Source organism: Brachypodium distachyon, chromosome 1 (assembly GCF_000005505.3).
Source record: "Brachypodium distachyon strain Bd21 chromosome 1, Brachypodium_distachyon_v3.0, whole genome shotgun sequence".
NCBI classification, from domain to species: domain Eukaryota; kingdom Viridiplantae; phylum Streptophyta; class Magnoliopsida; order Poales; family Poaceae; genus Brachypodium; species Brachypodium distachyon.
The window spans coordinates 60,789,086-60,803,968 of record NC_016131.3 but is presented as its reverse complement, the minus strand read 5'-3'; the positions used below and the strand labels follow the sequence as shown (position 1 = coordinate 60,803,968).

Here is a 14,883-nt window from a genome sequence, read left to right as displayed (position 1 = left end):
GGATTTTTCATGGGTGAACTCTCAACTTTTGGGTTAGGCTTTATGCGGATGCGATACGGTATTTGTGTACGTGAAATTGGTTCGTCCAAATCTTTCCTACGTGCGTTTGTTTGGGCCCGTGAAAGCAGCTCCCACAGCTTCTGAGCTGTGAAATTCGAAGCCCAAACAAACAACCATTTCCAACCAGCTTCTCGTAGCCGCTCGCAAGGAGCGCTTCCGAAAACTACGATACCGGCGAGAATCCACGAAACGTGTGCTTTGCAGCTCAAAAAACCTGTCTTTTACCGAATTGCCCTCCCACCGAACTACATACAACAGCAGATATGCCACGTACCGGTTCGTTTCTTTTTCTAACCCGCGTCCACGACCGAGTGCCCGACCGAGCGGATCCCCCGAATCCAGAACACCCAGCCGCAGCCGCCGGCCCGCCACCTCTCTCCCCGGGCGCCGCCGCCACCTTCCTCTCAGGCCACCGGAGCCGCCGACCCCACCTCTCCCTGGACGTGGGCGCATCCGCCTCTCCTTTCTCCCCTGCCGCCACCATCTAATTTCCCTGGACTCGCCGCCGCCGCCCCGATCTGCGGCTACCGGCGCCGCTCCCTTCCTCCGGTCGGTGAAATGGAGTCGCCGTGGTGCCTTACTGTGGATACCAGTCCGCCGCCGTGGAACGGAGCCGCCCCGAGCTCCTGAGGTGCGGCCGACCCTGCTCCCGTGCCCCCTGCTGTGCATCTCTCCCGATCTCTCTGTGCCACTCTCTCTCTCTCTCGCTCTGCGCTTCTGCCGCAATCTCTCTCTCTCTCTCTCCAAACTCTTCTTATGTGCCTTTTCTCTCTCCCTACGCCAGCAGCTCGTGGGGGGCTGCATAGCTGCGTCCGGTCGGACGACTGGATCTGAAGCATGCGAGCACGGCCCCTTTGTCCATGACGGCCAGGTATGGGATGATTGGGGATTCGTTGTCTAGTGGCTTGTGGTGGAGTTCCATCAAGCATTTTCAGAGGTGATGTTCGGGATTTGGCATTTGGCAGCTTGTTATTGTGCTCCAGGATGTTATGTACTCCGATGGCTTCTATGGTGTTGTTGTTGATCTTGAAGGGGTCTCTGATTGGAAGTTCAATGTTTTTCTCTTTCTTTTTTTGTTTCAGAAACGAGTGATAATATTATTGGTAATACGTTGTCAGCGTGCTTAAATTTATTGTCATATATATAGTATTAAACTATCTAATGGAGTGAATAAATAATTATCCGCGGCAAAAACATCATATACGACTTATTTTCAGTTAATTGTAGGATTGTAATAGGTTTTAGACTAATTATTGTCATAATAACCATATATTTTGCAACCAAACGATCCGTGGACAATATATTATTTTATATACTAGATATAATGTGTTCAAAATTATTATAATGTGTATATATTGTCCAATGGAGTAAAAAATTAATCATCTGCAACACAAAACAATTAATTTACAAGTAAAACGGTACAGTCAGTACTAATACCAAATCTACATAACAACACGGCCATTTAGGTCATTTCAGCACATTTCAGTGGCAGCTGTAGCCGGACCAGCCACCCAAACAAACAGGCATCAGACAGCTCCAATCTTCCAGCTGCAGCTGGCAGCCACAACTGATTCTGGAATCTGCAGCTGTGGAGTTCTAGCCCAAACAAACACAACCTTAATAGTACGGATTTCGTACAACTCGATAAAAATAAAAAAAGCGCTAAATTCTTCTACGCATTTTCCCTTTTTCTAAGGGTTGACGAACCATCTTGTGCCATTTCATATCCAATATGTAAACACTTAGCACATGATTAGTCCACTAATCATGTTTTCACTAACAGACCAAAACACTTAGGGATTTAAATGTGCTTTAAAAAATGAAACCCTAAAATTTCCCAAAGATATCAACAACTAGAGACATTTTAGAATGTAATCATAACTTTCAAGGAAAAATAGAGGATATTTTTTTAAAAGTGAACTTCCAACAAAAAATAATGGCTGACAATTTCGTTGATGCTATATCTGGATAGACAACTTGGGGCAACCTCAGTGACCTGGCCGACGGCCTCCCAGAAACTTGTGACGCATGGGATGATGGTGGTGTCTTGTTGATAAGAGTTAGGGACATATCTATTTTTTTTAGTAAAGTTCATTTTCGCATGCTGTACAAAATACATTTTAATTTCAGATAAGTTAGGAGTATTAATTAAAATGTGATGTGTACAGCATGCGAAAATGAAATGAAATGAAATCTGAATTATCTGAAAGCATCTATCCAAGTTTTGAAGTTTTTTTGACCGGATATCCAAGTCTTGAAGTTGATGTATGACTTTCTTTTTGCCCTGTGAAAGATGAGGTAGATCTCTTCCTTGAAAATCTTTCTGCATCTGTAAAGATTGGGCTGAATGCCTTGGAAGATGAAATCATTTCGAATCTTCAAAATGCTCCATAAGACCAACGTGGTGATCTCCATGTGAAATGGAACATGCAGCTGATGCTTGAGTTCTGCCAGGTTCTGGTGGACTGTTCCTTGAGGAACAAAATCCGGGAACTTATCTATTACTTTTGAAGTTCAATTACATGTTTTTATTTTGTTTATCACATTTTATTAAGTTTGTGAACTATACAACCTTTAATTAACCGTCATTAGCAAAACTTCCCTTTTTTTGTTATGTCAGGAACCTTCCCATGCGAGGAAAACTCGGAAATAAAAATCAAAGATATGTTTCTAGAGGATTCTAGAGCACACACAAAACGCTGGAGCCAGGGGGCACCCAACGGCCCACACACCCTCCAGTGGGACACGACATTTGGCCGTGTGTGATGCATCATAAACGTATATACTTGCTTGTTATGCTTTTTGACTAAAATTCTTCACGTGCCGACTAGCAAAATACTGCTTTTTATTTTGACATTTTAGGAGGAGAATTTTTGGAAGGAAATAGGAGGAAGCAACTGAGGGCTCGCTCACACACACACACACACAACTCATCGATTGCATATTGTTGCCACTGAACCACCCCTCGACCATGGATTCGTGGTTGTAACTTGTTTCAAGCTCTCATGTGCTTCCATGTCCGTAGTTTGTATGAGTTATCCCACATGACTACAACCAACATTGGCACATTATGTATTTGTGATGGTGGATCTTTTGTTTATGAGTTGAGATATGTTTTTTTTTACGAAAAGGTCAAGGCCATATATTAAATCAACTAACCTTTACAGAACCATTTTTAAAGTAAAATAAAATTACACGCAAGTTTTTACGGTAAACGTCGTCTTCTTCCTCCTGCACTCGCAGGTGGCGTGCCGTAAGCGAAGCTCGATGCCGCCTTTGGACCTTCAAACCACGTCGGAACCAGGAAATCGTTGTTGACGTAGCAACCAGAAAGTTGCCGGTCAGAGCCAGATAACGCCAGCGACAATGATCTGAAAAACAAACCACCGTCCCGAAGAAGAAGGCGACGAGAGGGTCTGATGATCATTCCAGATCTGGCCAGACGGATCCACGAAGACCTGGCTTCACTAAATCCATGATGAGGTCGAAGCTGGCCGGACCTCGCCGATCGGAAAAATAACCAAGAAATTGAGACACTCAAACTACCTGGAAAACACACACACAAACCTAGATTCACCACTCCGGAAGAGTGGCGACCAACCAAACAGTAATCTTCAATGCCACCGGCGAGATCACTGTCGACGAGGTGGATGAGGAGTTGAAAAAAGTTTTTTTTTGACCCCCACAATGCCGCCATCACCACCATAGCACCGTTGTCGGTTGATCAAATCCTAACTTCTGAGGATCTACTATAGCACCAACCGCGTGAGCGACGAGAAGAGAAGTTGGAGACGTGTTGCTTGGCCGGAGGGCCGGGACGATGCGACGGCTAGATCACGGGAGCCAGGAGCCTTTTTCAGTTTCGCCATGGGTCGAAGTGAGTTGAGCTATAGATGCATATCCTTTTGCCGCGTTCTTGATGCTACATCTGACCAATTTAGAGGATAGAAGTAGAACAGTAACGTGTAAAGTGTTAGCTCAGTGACAGAAAAGGTAAAAGCGCATGTCCCTGTTGGTACTACTTTAAGTCGCCTCATTGCATTTCACTTGTCAACTTAACGTCTCTTATTTTCTTATTTAATGCAATGCTCTGCGCTTTACTCTAGGTCACTTAAGAGAATAATTTATTTGTTTTTTAAGTATGTCACGGATGGCATGCTTAGGGACACTATTAGCTTGCAAGCTCTTGGATGCGGTGTGTATCGATTTATGTACATGAGGCCTATAAAATGATTGTTTCATATTTATCAACCATGATTTTGGGTGTATAAATAGATTTCACTCATATTTATACTTCATTATTCATGCCACCTTTTTTAGAAAGAACGAAACACGATTAGTCTCGATATGAGTGAAATCTATTTATACACCCAAAATCATGAATAATGAAGATTAGTCTTGAGGTTGATTTTGTGAAGATTGACTGTTTTCCAATCCGAGCATCTTCACAGCATATCAGCAACTTTATATTAATATGTAGACAGAACGAAACACGATTAGTCTCACTGAAACATGATTACAGAAATTATCATTAAAACAGCGATCACCTAGGAAATTTTCATACAGACGAATGTTCAGCTTCATCATAAGTGACCGAATTCAAGATTTGAGAATTACAAACATGAAAGCACAATACAACAGCTGCCCAACTGGAAATAAATATTTAACCGGTGCAAAGTATATCAGCAATGGTCTGCAGCTGGAATTGTTTATGCTCCTGCACCTTCCTGGTTAACCAAGGATAAAGATTCCAAACACAAGAAACTCAAAACTTAGAATCTAACTTATGTAAACTATGTAGAACCTGATAAAGCTGGGACTGCAACTGTATTGTTATGACGAATTCAGTACAGTTTATCCAGCATGATGATGCATAACATCTTGTAACTTCCAGATACTTAATTGAGAATCAGGGGAACACATAGATGTCAAAAGGAGTGAATACAATTGTATTGTCATCCACACCTCAGATCAATTCAGTACAGTTTATCCAAAATGATAATGCATAACAACACAACTTGTGTTGATACTTAATTGAGCATCAGGGAAACCCATGCATGTCATTCTGCTTATGTGCATGCATGCCCACAGCATGTTAACGCACTTTCAGATCTAAACCAACAAAAGCAAAATCTAATACTTCAAAGCATCATGCCAAAATTGGGTATATTGGAAAATTAAATTTTATGCTAGCACATTTTGAGCTCATTGAGAATTCCTAGCTTGTTGTGATATCTCATGTTGTAAATAGGAACAAATCTTGGTATACTTGACCTCAGGTGAACTATGCTTCTAAGAATGACAATTGTGTGTAAAGATGGCACTAAACATATGTTACAAGCAAGGGGAAGTAGGGAATGAAATCTCCCGACAAAAACTAAGCTGAAACAGGTTTCAAACAACAAATACAGAGACTAAAATGTGACCTTTGGATACATAGGTTCAGAACATTTACGGCAGGGCATCAAACACATGCCCAGAGGAAAATATAAGTGAAATAGTCTATGAGGATGGTCTATGGCATCCGGAAGGTCAACTTAGGCAAAGCTTGCAGGCGGGGCGTACTCTCGGCATCTGGTTTGGGTAGGGGCTCCATAAGCAAGCTCCGAACTTCATTTGTCTCGGCTGTTTTAAGGAATGGATGGGGGCAAAGGGCAACGGTCAAACGGACAGGTTCATCAGAAGAAAGTTTGACTTGGGTTGAATGCGTTTCAAAGGCAGATCCAGTTAGAAGCAAATATTGATTAATCATCCTATACATGGCGACACACGGTAGAAGAACCATACCTGTTGTATTTGACAACCTCAATCCTAGTAACCATAGCGCTTTCCAGAAGATAGATAACTAGGGCCAGATAACCTGATAAAAGTATAGCAAATTAGAAACTGCCAAGTGAGCAGAAATTAAACATATTAAGATTAATGAAATATTAAGTAGACTTGGCCTACACCAGAGTTTACACAAAACAATTACCAGCCTACTGTTAGGAAACATTAATATTTTCTACAGTGAATTATGACCAATGCAGAGAAATATACATACTGTATCAATGGTGACTCAAAACATTATGGTTATACTTACCCACTGCTTCCCGAACGACCACTGTACGTCCCGTAGCGTCCTCCAGAGACCTACAGGAAGTTTAGTTACTTTTGGATTAAAAACCCGACAAATTGTTAGCAGATTTTGCAACGAAATAGAAAATAAAAAAGAAGCGTTACCTGGGAACTGCCATAATTTGCATAACTGTCAACAGGAAGCATATCCTCTGATGCACGATATCCACCAGAGTATGGATAATCATGCCCAAGCTTAGCATCTCTGCCTAGATACTTTGACTCATCAGCAACACTAGCAGGCAAGGGATGATAAGGAATCACAGGTTGAAAACCTGATAACGACCCCTCTCTTTCAAAGAAATTCGCTTTCAGCCTTGTAGTTATTTGCACAAGAGCATGTTTTGCAACATCGAGGTCTCCACTGATCTGTTGTACAGGAAATTTACAACACTAAAGATTTGTTGTGACGACAAGGTTTAGTGAAGATGAAGAACATCAGAAGTTCAAATTGTAACCTGAACCATCTCTTCGTCTTCGGACGCTACTTTTGGGACATTCTCCTTCGAAAGGATACGTATATTTGCTCTTGATGTTCTACGTATCTCAGTAATGATCGAACCACCTTTGCCGATCAAGCACCCAATCCGTGATGTTGACACCAACAAACGTGTTGTATAAGATGGCTCACCAGATTCTGGATCAGTTTTCTCACTGCATCTTGGTTGTAAACGAACTGTAGCATCAATTGTTGGAGAGATGGGATCTTCGAAGAACTGCATGGCAAAGAGAATCAGAGTAAATCAGGACAAAAGAAGCACATTAAACAAGAGCCGAAGGAGAAAGAATCACCTCCTTTGCCGAAACGGTAATTATGCAGTCATCTTCTGCACTTGAACTATCCACTTTGATAAAAGCTCCAGATTCCTGCCTGATCTGTTTGATAATTCCGCCTCCCTTTCCAATTACACCTCCAACGTCTGATGCAGCACAAAGCAGTCGCAAGCTGAACTCTTTTGCAGAGCTCTCCTCTCTCCGCGGTTGGTATATAGAAGGCCAATCTCCAACCATATCACCTTTGTATCCTCCATAAGGATTAACCATGGGAGCAATCCCTACAACTGGAGTAGTAGAGGAACTACCATGGCGGGAGCCCACTGGATAAGGTTGCGTCAAGCTGGATGCAAGAAGATGCTGTGACCTAGATGGGTTGTCATGGAGACGAGATGATACTTGGAGAAGAGCTTTTCTAACTACCAATGGGTCCCCAGATATCTAGTTCCAAAAGGTAGAAAACATTAAAAAATATCAATACTAACGAATTCACACTTGACAATATAAAACAGTCCAGACTCCAGAATATATATTACAAAAGAACTAGTAAGAAATGTACAGCCAAAACCATAGGAAATACCTACTGCATGTCACAAGTAAAAATGTAGTGTTCTAGATATTTAGTAAGGTTGCAGATACCACCTGTACTATATACAAGACAGAATAGAGGACAGACATGCTTACAGTAGTACGCCAGTACATGCAGTACAGGAAATAGAAGGGAAAAATGACAGTTGACCAACCTGGAGAAGTTCATCACCACTAATAGCACATGCAGGGAGATGTTCAGTACTAAGCACACGTATATGTGAACCAGTGTCGCTGCGGATGCCCTGGATGATATGCCCGCCTTTTCCAATAATGCATCCAATCTGGTCAGACGGCACAAGCAAACGAACAATAACTTGAGCTAAACCTTCTTCATTTTCTTCGTCCCCAGGACCATCATCAGTGATAAGCTTCTCATGAACTCTAAAGAGAGCATCTTGGGCAGGGCAAACCTTATCTTCAGTATCTTCAACGGTATTAGTCTCCCTGCTTGAGCTAAATATTGTGATAACTCGCTCATCGCAGCCAGGGACACTCTCACCAATCCTAATCTTAGCTTGAGTATCTGTCCTCAACTGCTTGGCAATTTCTCCGCCCCTCCCAATGATACTCCCGATTTTCCTAGAAGCGCAGAGGTAGCGATAGACAGTATCATCTGGACAAGGAGCATAGGTATCATCACCAGGATTTCTTCGTTTGCCACCTCCATTTTCAGCATAATCAGAGTATCGCTTTCCATGACTGTTTCTGTGCCCAGGCCCAACCATGATCTAAAATCAGATATCGAATAGTCAGTAACATAGAATATTATGACAAATAAACACAAACTTAAAAAACAACACACAATGCCTATAATAATATAGCATGTCATGTGTTATAATTAGGATTCTGCACTGAGAAAGTACTCTTCTTAATGGTATAACACGCTCTTTGCGTTTACTGGAAAAAGAAATGTATCAAAAACTTTACAGCGTGAAGAACCAACTACCAGGCACCAGCTATGACCCTCAAACACTATCCTCAGAAAAAAGCACACATTAAGTGTCGCTACATTTGTTGTGTGTCCATGTTAGGACTATTAAATAAAGTAACCGTTGAAATCCACCAGGGGGATTTAAAAGGGTTCTATGGGATTGCAGCCAACGTTTAATAAAGCCACACGACTATACATGACTAAATCAATCCCAGTTACTATATCGAATATGGAAACCAAGTACATGCTTCTGAATAATAGCATCCAGTTAGACTTTATTTTACTTAAAAAAAACAAGACAGTATTTGAAAATAGAAATTCGAGACCAGAAGTTAACACATCTAAAAGCAGAGATCAAACAGTCAGCAACATAAGGTACTGTAAGAAATCAACACAAATTTAAATGATAACCTGCGACGCCAATAGTTAGCATGCCACTCTGAAAAATAAAATTCTTCATCGAGAGGGTAAGGTTTTCTGTTTCAAAAATCTTTTCGGCCTTAAAAGCCAACTACTGGCACCACCTTTGATCTTCCAAATACTATCTCATAGAAAAAGTGTGCATTACATGTACCTACATTTGTTATGTGCTCATGTTAGGATTATTAAATGAAGAAACCATTGAACTCTACCTGGTGGATTTGAGGGGGGCTCTAGGTAATTGCGGCCTACAGCTTAATAAATCCACATGACAAAATCAATCGCAGTTATAAATCAAATAACGGAAACCCGATACATGCGCGCAAGATCGGGATCCCCCATCCATCAACGAACTCATAACTCATAGGAGCATTCCCTCCCGCCAACGTACCTCTTCCCTTCCTCGCCTCGCTCCTCTGCAGCTACCTCGCGTCGCGGCCCAGAAAATCCCGCCGCCGCCAAAACCAGTTTCTCGGTCCGGACGCGGGGGGGGGGGGGGGGGCGGCGCTGTTTGGGGGAGTTCCACGGTCCACGGGGGGACGCGTGGGGTGCGACGGCAGGCGGTGATGTGGGAGAGGTGGGCGTGGGCTTGCCGGCGGAGGCGACGGCTGAGGAGGGCGTGGGCGCTGGATGCCTGGATCGGGAGCGAGAGGTTGCAGAGAATTCGGGACTCGGGAGAAGATCAGAAGATGCACCGTGTAAATATGGACTCTTAAAACAAAAACTATACAACAATATCGTGTTAGACCAGGAAAGAATATCCGGTGCTTCCACTAAAAAAAATTCAAAACTTCGGAATTCGGAAAGAAGTTGAGTGAGTTCATAAAATATGTTTCTATCTTGCAATAAAATTTCAACTCTAAACTCATTATACACAGAGAAAAATAAAGACAAATGCAAACATGAATAGTGTCAGCACGTTGTCTATTGTTTTTTAATCTTTCTGTGACCTATTCACATCCGGATTTGTCTTTCTGTTTTCTCTATGCATATAATGAATTTGGATTTGGAACTTTGCAAAATGGTAGACACAAATCTTATGAACCCATTCAATTTATTTTGAATTTTGTGAAAACTTACAGAGGTGCATAGGGCATCCGTATGCTCAGCTCCGATTTTTTTTAGAGGTTTCTCACTTGTGTTTTTTTAGGGTTTCCACTTGTATTTGGTCAATTGTCCCAAAAATACAAGGGTAACTCCATTCCCCTGGCCGGAAATTTTAGAGAGGTTTCCAAGTTGTATTTGGTCATCGTTGTAATTTAATTGTCACAACAAATACAAGGGTAAGATCATCTCCACTCCCCCCCCCCCCCATATGGCGTCGCATGGCCATATGGACAGGTGTCGGCGCAAGCAATTCGTTTGGGGTGGAACCGGCACCCAGCCGCATCCCCCAAATGTCGGCCCCCCAATTTGGTTTGTTTCGTCGACAGGGGTGGCCCACGTTGCTTTTCAGCTTCATTCGGTGCCCCCGCTAGCCCACGTGTGAGTAGGATGCGGCCTGGAAACGCCGGATGAATTTATGGGCCAAGTCGGCTTCTTTTTGTTTTGGTCCATGGTCCACCATGGACTAAGGGTCCCCTCCTCACACCTTTCTTGACCCCTACTCAAGCTAAATTCTCCTTTTGACAATGGCATGAGAGGCTTGACTTGTTGACTTGTCTTCCTTTGCCACGTAGAATTGATCGCGCCACGTGGACATCTTGACTCGTGCTTGGAAAATGTTGACTTGGTCGTCGCCACGTAGGATTTACGGCCGTTGCCCATATAAGGGTTTTATTTTACTACAACAGTTGCCCCCTTGAGCTGGAGGTATTGAGAATGCCTTCGGTTCAACCTTCGATACGATACTCCCGATATCTTCCATTCGCGAGAGGAAATGGTACTTCGGTTGCTTTCCTGCAAAAAAAGGAGCCTTGGAGGCATTTCCGGGGAAATTCCATGCCTTTGGTGGTCTTCTTTGCGAGAAATCGGACTTCGGGGGGTATTTTCGCAAAAAACCGGGACCCTAGGGGCCTCTCTGCGAGAAAACCGGTGTCTCGAAGGACTATTTTGCAAAAATCAGGGACCCCGAGGGTCTCCCTGAAATTTCCGAGGTCTTACTGACCATTTTCCCAAAATCTGGGGCTTTCCTGCAAAAAATCCGAATCCCGTCAGCCACGTGGGCCAACTGGGCCGCCGGTGCGCGTGAGATGGGCTGGTAGCTGGGCGGGCGCCCAGGCTGTCTCCCAGCCTGTTTTTTCTTTTTTACCTGGGCTGTTTTTTGGGCTGTCTTTTGGGCCGAGGCCTGGTTGGGCCCGAGTAACGGTTCGATTTAGTGAGGAAGATCCGACAGCCAGGGTTGGTTCCCCGCCCTAGATCGGACGGACCTCCTCTTTCTTCTTCCTCGGTATGGTCCAGGTCAGACCGACCACCTTTCCAGCGGCGCCGTCGTCACCATGGGTGACGGGAGGGGCTCAGCCCCCGGTCGGGACTGCGCAGGGATGCTCCCCCCACCTCCCTTTCCTTCTTTTCGAAAAAGGCGGCATGCCTCCCTTCTATTTTTGCTTGTCTTGGGCAAAAGGAAGGACGGCGAGGTGTCGGCCTCGCATTCACCGGCCCGGACGCCAAGGAGCTCCCTGTGGCCTATAAAATGGAGCTCAAGGCCCATGGTGGAGCTTCACACCGGTCTTGTTTGATTTTTCCGGTGCCGAAGCCTCGTTCGGCGGCGCCCGAAACTTCTTCGGGACTTGGTGTTCTTGTGCGTTTTGCAGGGGCGTTGGCCACTCCTCGGTTGCGACGGCAATTGTCTTGGTACCCGGGGAGCCACTTCGGAAGCTTGTCCTTGTTGAGGCGTCGTGGGGGCGAGGTGCGCGGGCGAGGCCGCTCGGAGCAAGGTGTAGGCGGTGCCTCCAAGTCTTCCCAGGAGACCTACGTCGGCTTCGCCATTCCCCCTGCTCGTCCGAAGGTGAGAGAAGCTCCACATGGTGAACTTCCTTCTCCTTGACGTCGGGCGGCTTCTTGGTCATTTCGTCGAACACCCTCGGAGATCGCCGTCGGCGCCGCGGTTAGGACGCGCGAGGGGCCCGGGCGAGGCCCCGTGTGGCTTGGCGTGGTTTGGGTGCAACCGCGGGCACCTTTTGGTGTCGACGCGGGTGCACGGGGCGAGGCGTTGGTGGCTTGGACGCGTGCGGCAGCATGTGACAGGGCGGTTGCAGTGTACGCGCGGCGCGGCGGCGAGTGCCGGCAGCCGGGCGCGAGTATGGGCGGTGCGGGTGCGGGCCGGCGAGGCGCGGACGTGCTCGGCACGGGTGAGGTGCGGGCGCTAGGACGCGCGGCGTGGGCATGGACATGCGCGGTGGGGGCGCGGTCATGCGTGGTACGGGCACGGGCAGGTGCGACGCGGGCACGGTCGTGTGTGGCACGGGCGTGAGCAGGCGCGGCGCGGGCGCGGGCGCGGGCGGGCGCGATGCGGGCGCGAGGATGCGCAGCGCGGGCATTTTGCCGAATGGTAGGCTGGCGTGGGGGATAGTTCCCCCACCCTTCCTCTCTCTTTTTTTGGATGTGGGCCGACCGATGGTTGGGAGGCTTGGCCTCTTTCCTGTACCTGCGCGGGCTGAGCGGCCTAGGGAGCTTGGCTCCCCTTCTTTTTTTTTTTTGATTGCTAGTCTCTTTGAGATTTCCCCGTACCTCCTATTAACCGTTGTTGATTCTTTGTTTGTGTAGGTGAGATGGCGGGTCCTGACGCCGAGCCCGCGACCGAGAGGAGGCCGTCCAAGGGCTCCGCGGCGGAGCGCGCGGCGAACCGACCGTCGAGGAAGAAGAAGGTCGCCTTTCGCCCGCGTGGGGATCCTCCGGTGGTTCCGATGGCTCCAATGGAGGGCGGTTGGGCTCACGACTACCATCTCCCGTCTTCGACGAGCCCTGAGGACCTTGTTCAGCTGGAGGAGGCGGGATACTTCCCCAAGGGGGATGGTATCTTGCCCGATGGGGAGGAGTTAAAGCTCGACCACAAGCGGCGTCCAGGGTGCATCGTGTTGTTTTCGGCTTGGTTCCATGCCGGCTTGTGTGTGCCCGTCCACCCCTTCCTGCTGGAGTTCTTGGAGACGTATGGCATCGAGTTGGCCCAGCTTCACCCTTCGGTGATTGTGAAGTTGAACGTGTTTCGCTGGCTGTGCGAGACGACGCTTCACGAGGAGCCTTCGATGAAGCTGTTGTTGTTCTACTTTACCGTGGAGTCGCTTACTCCCGACGGCTTTACCCTGAGCGCCTTTGGTTCGGTGAACTTGAAGCTCCGCTCCGGCTTTGGAGACGACTTTCTGCTCATGTCGGGGAGGAGCATGGTGAAGTTGTTTGACAAGTGGGAGTCCCAGTGGTTTTTCCTTCGGGATTCGAAGACGCGTCTTCGACACTCAGGCGATCTTCCTCGATACTCGGGGGCTGGGGGCCTCAAGGAGGTGCCTCACCCAGGCGAGCTTCGGTCGACCGACCATTGGAAGGTGACCAAGATCAAGGAGGTGTCCGCCGAGAGGAGCTTCCGCGACCTCATGGAGGAGATGGTGATGGCGGGGCGCTTCAAGATGAGGAGCCGTCCGAGGTCCGAGCTTGGGATTCCTCGGTCTTTCCGTCCTCCGCATGCCGTTACCACACGTGAGTGCCGCTTCCTTTTTCCTTTCGGGCTTTGGTTGTTTTTCCCTTGCAATGGTACTCAACAACTTTGGCTTGTCTTTTTTCAGTGACGTTTTCTGAGGAGAGGGCGGCGTTGAAGGAGGCAGCTGATAGGTCCGTACGGCGGGCCGGAGCACCGTGGCTACGAGACCAAGATCAGCGGCAGGGGATGTCATAACATCATCACGAAGTGCTTCGGGAAGATGGTGCCAATGCGACAAGATCCGAAGTTCGGGCGCCTCCTTCGAGTGGGTGATCGCTACTCCCGCTTGGCGACATCGTCGATGCTGGCGGTAGGGTCCAAGTTGCGGGACACCTGCGGGAAGGTGAAGACGGGGACGGCGGTGCTGGGCCTAGCGGTGCCTGTTGCGCCGGTCCCCAAGATACCTCGTCCATCGAGTGGATGCAAGAGGAAGGCTCCCCCGACTCCTTCTCCTTATGACTACGCCCCGGCGGATTCGGCGGATCTCATCGTGGGTGAGTCGAGGTCCCCTTTGAGAGTGACCTTGGACATGCAAATGAAGGGGAAGATTGGACTTGAGCACGTCCTTCCTCCTTCGAGCCACGAGGTTGAGGCTTTCACTCGCGCGACAGGGCTTCGGCTAAAGAGCGACTCGGTGGTGGAGTTGTTGACCGGAGCCAGCGGTGCGGGCGTCCCGGTGTTCTCCATCGGTCGCGAGTGTCCCAAGGAGGATGCTCCTACCTCGGGTGAGTGCCTTTCTCTTTGGCTGTGTCGCTCTTCTTTGAAGATTCTTACATGGTTTCCTCGGTTTGTTTACAGGTGCGAGGGTCGCGGCTCCCGAGGTTCCTGAGGGCGAGCCCCCGGCTCAAGCGAGGGACGGAGAGCTTCCGACGACCGAGGATGGGGTGAGAGACCCTCTCGTGACACTGGAGCTGGTGAGTGTCCGTGACATGTCTCCCTCGGTCCTTCGGTTTTGCTTTTGGGCTAACTCCGTCTTCTTTGTAGGTGAGGGGTTTGGCGAGGCCGTGGGCGCGCTTCCTGCTCTCAAGACTCAGGTGGGGGTGCTTTCTGCCGCTTTGGACATGGAGATGTCCAAGTCTACCCTTGCCTTGAGTGAGTTGGCTTCGGAGAGGGTGCGGCGCGAGGCCGTGGAGGCCGAGCTTTCCCGCGTTTCAACGAAGCTCGCGGCCATGGAGACCAGGGCTCGGCTCGCTGAGGAGCGTCAGGCGGACGAGATTGCGAAGACTCGTCGAGTTGAGGAGGACTTGGTGGTGGCCAACCTTGATAGGGAGCACGCTCGAGCGGAGGCTGCTTCCCTCAAGATGGAGTTGGCTGCAGCGAACGATGGCCCGATGCTCGCTCCTCGTGCTCGCCCTCCTTC

General features: G+C 47.8%; 1 protein-coding gene and 1 long non-coding RNA gene across 3 annotated transcripts; one reads left to right on the top strand and one right to left on the bottom strand.

Moving 5' to 3' along the window:
• The first annotated feature begins 338 nt into the window (after positions 1-338).
• On the top strand, positions 339-1,188 carry LOC106865753. Its single transcript, XR_001405090.2, has 2 exons — positions 339-691; positions 845-1,188. It is a non-coding gene; the product is annotated as an uncharacterized LOC106865753 (long non-coding RNA).
• Positions 1,189-4,556: 3,368 nt separating this feature from the next.
• On the bottom strand, positions 4,557-9,579 carry LOC100823299 (RNA-binding KH domain-containing protein RCF3). 2 transcript variants are annotated; one of them, XM_010230267.3, is made up of 8 exons: positions 9,285-9,579; positions 7,695-8,270; positions 6,970-7,392; positions 6,636-6,893; positions 6,283-6,546; positions 6,143-6,192; positions 5,848-5,920; positions 4,557-4,787 (listed from the first exon to the last, which is right to left on the bottom strand). In XM_010230267.3, exons 2-7 carry the CDS (start codon positions 8,265-8,267, stop codon positions 5,872-5,874), a joined length of 1,617 nt encoding a protein of 538 aa, XP_010228569.1. In that variant the 5' UTR covers positions 8,268-8,270; positions 9,285-9,579; the 3' UTR covers positions 4,557-4,787; positions 5,848-5,871. The 2 variants fall into 2 exon arrangements, with proteins under 2 accessions (XP_010228569.1, XP_003557874.1); XM_003557826.4 differs by lacking the exon at positions 4,557-4,787 and adding an exon at positions 5,266-5,685.
• Positions 9,580-14,883: the final 5,304 nt, after the last annotated feature.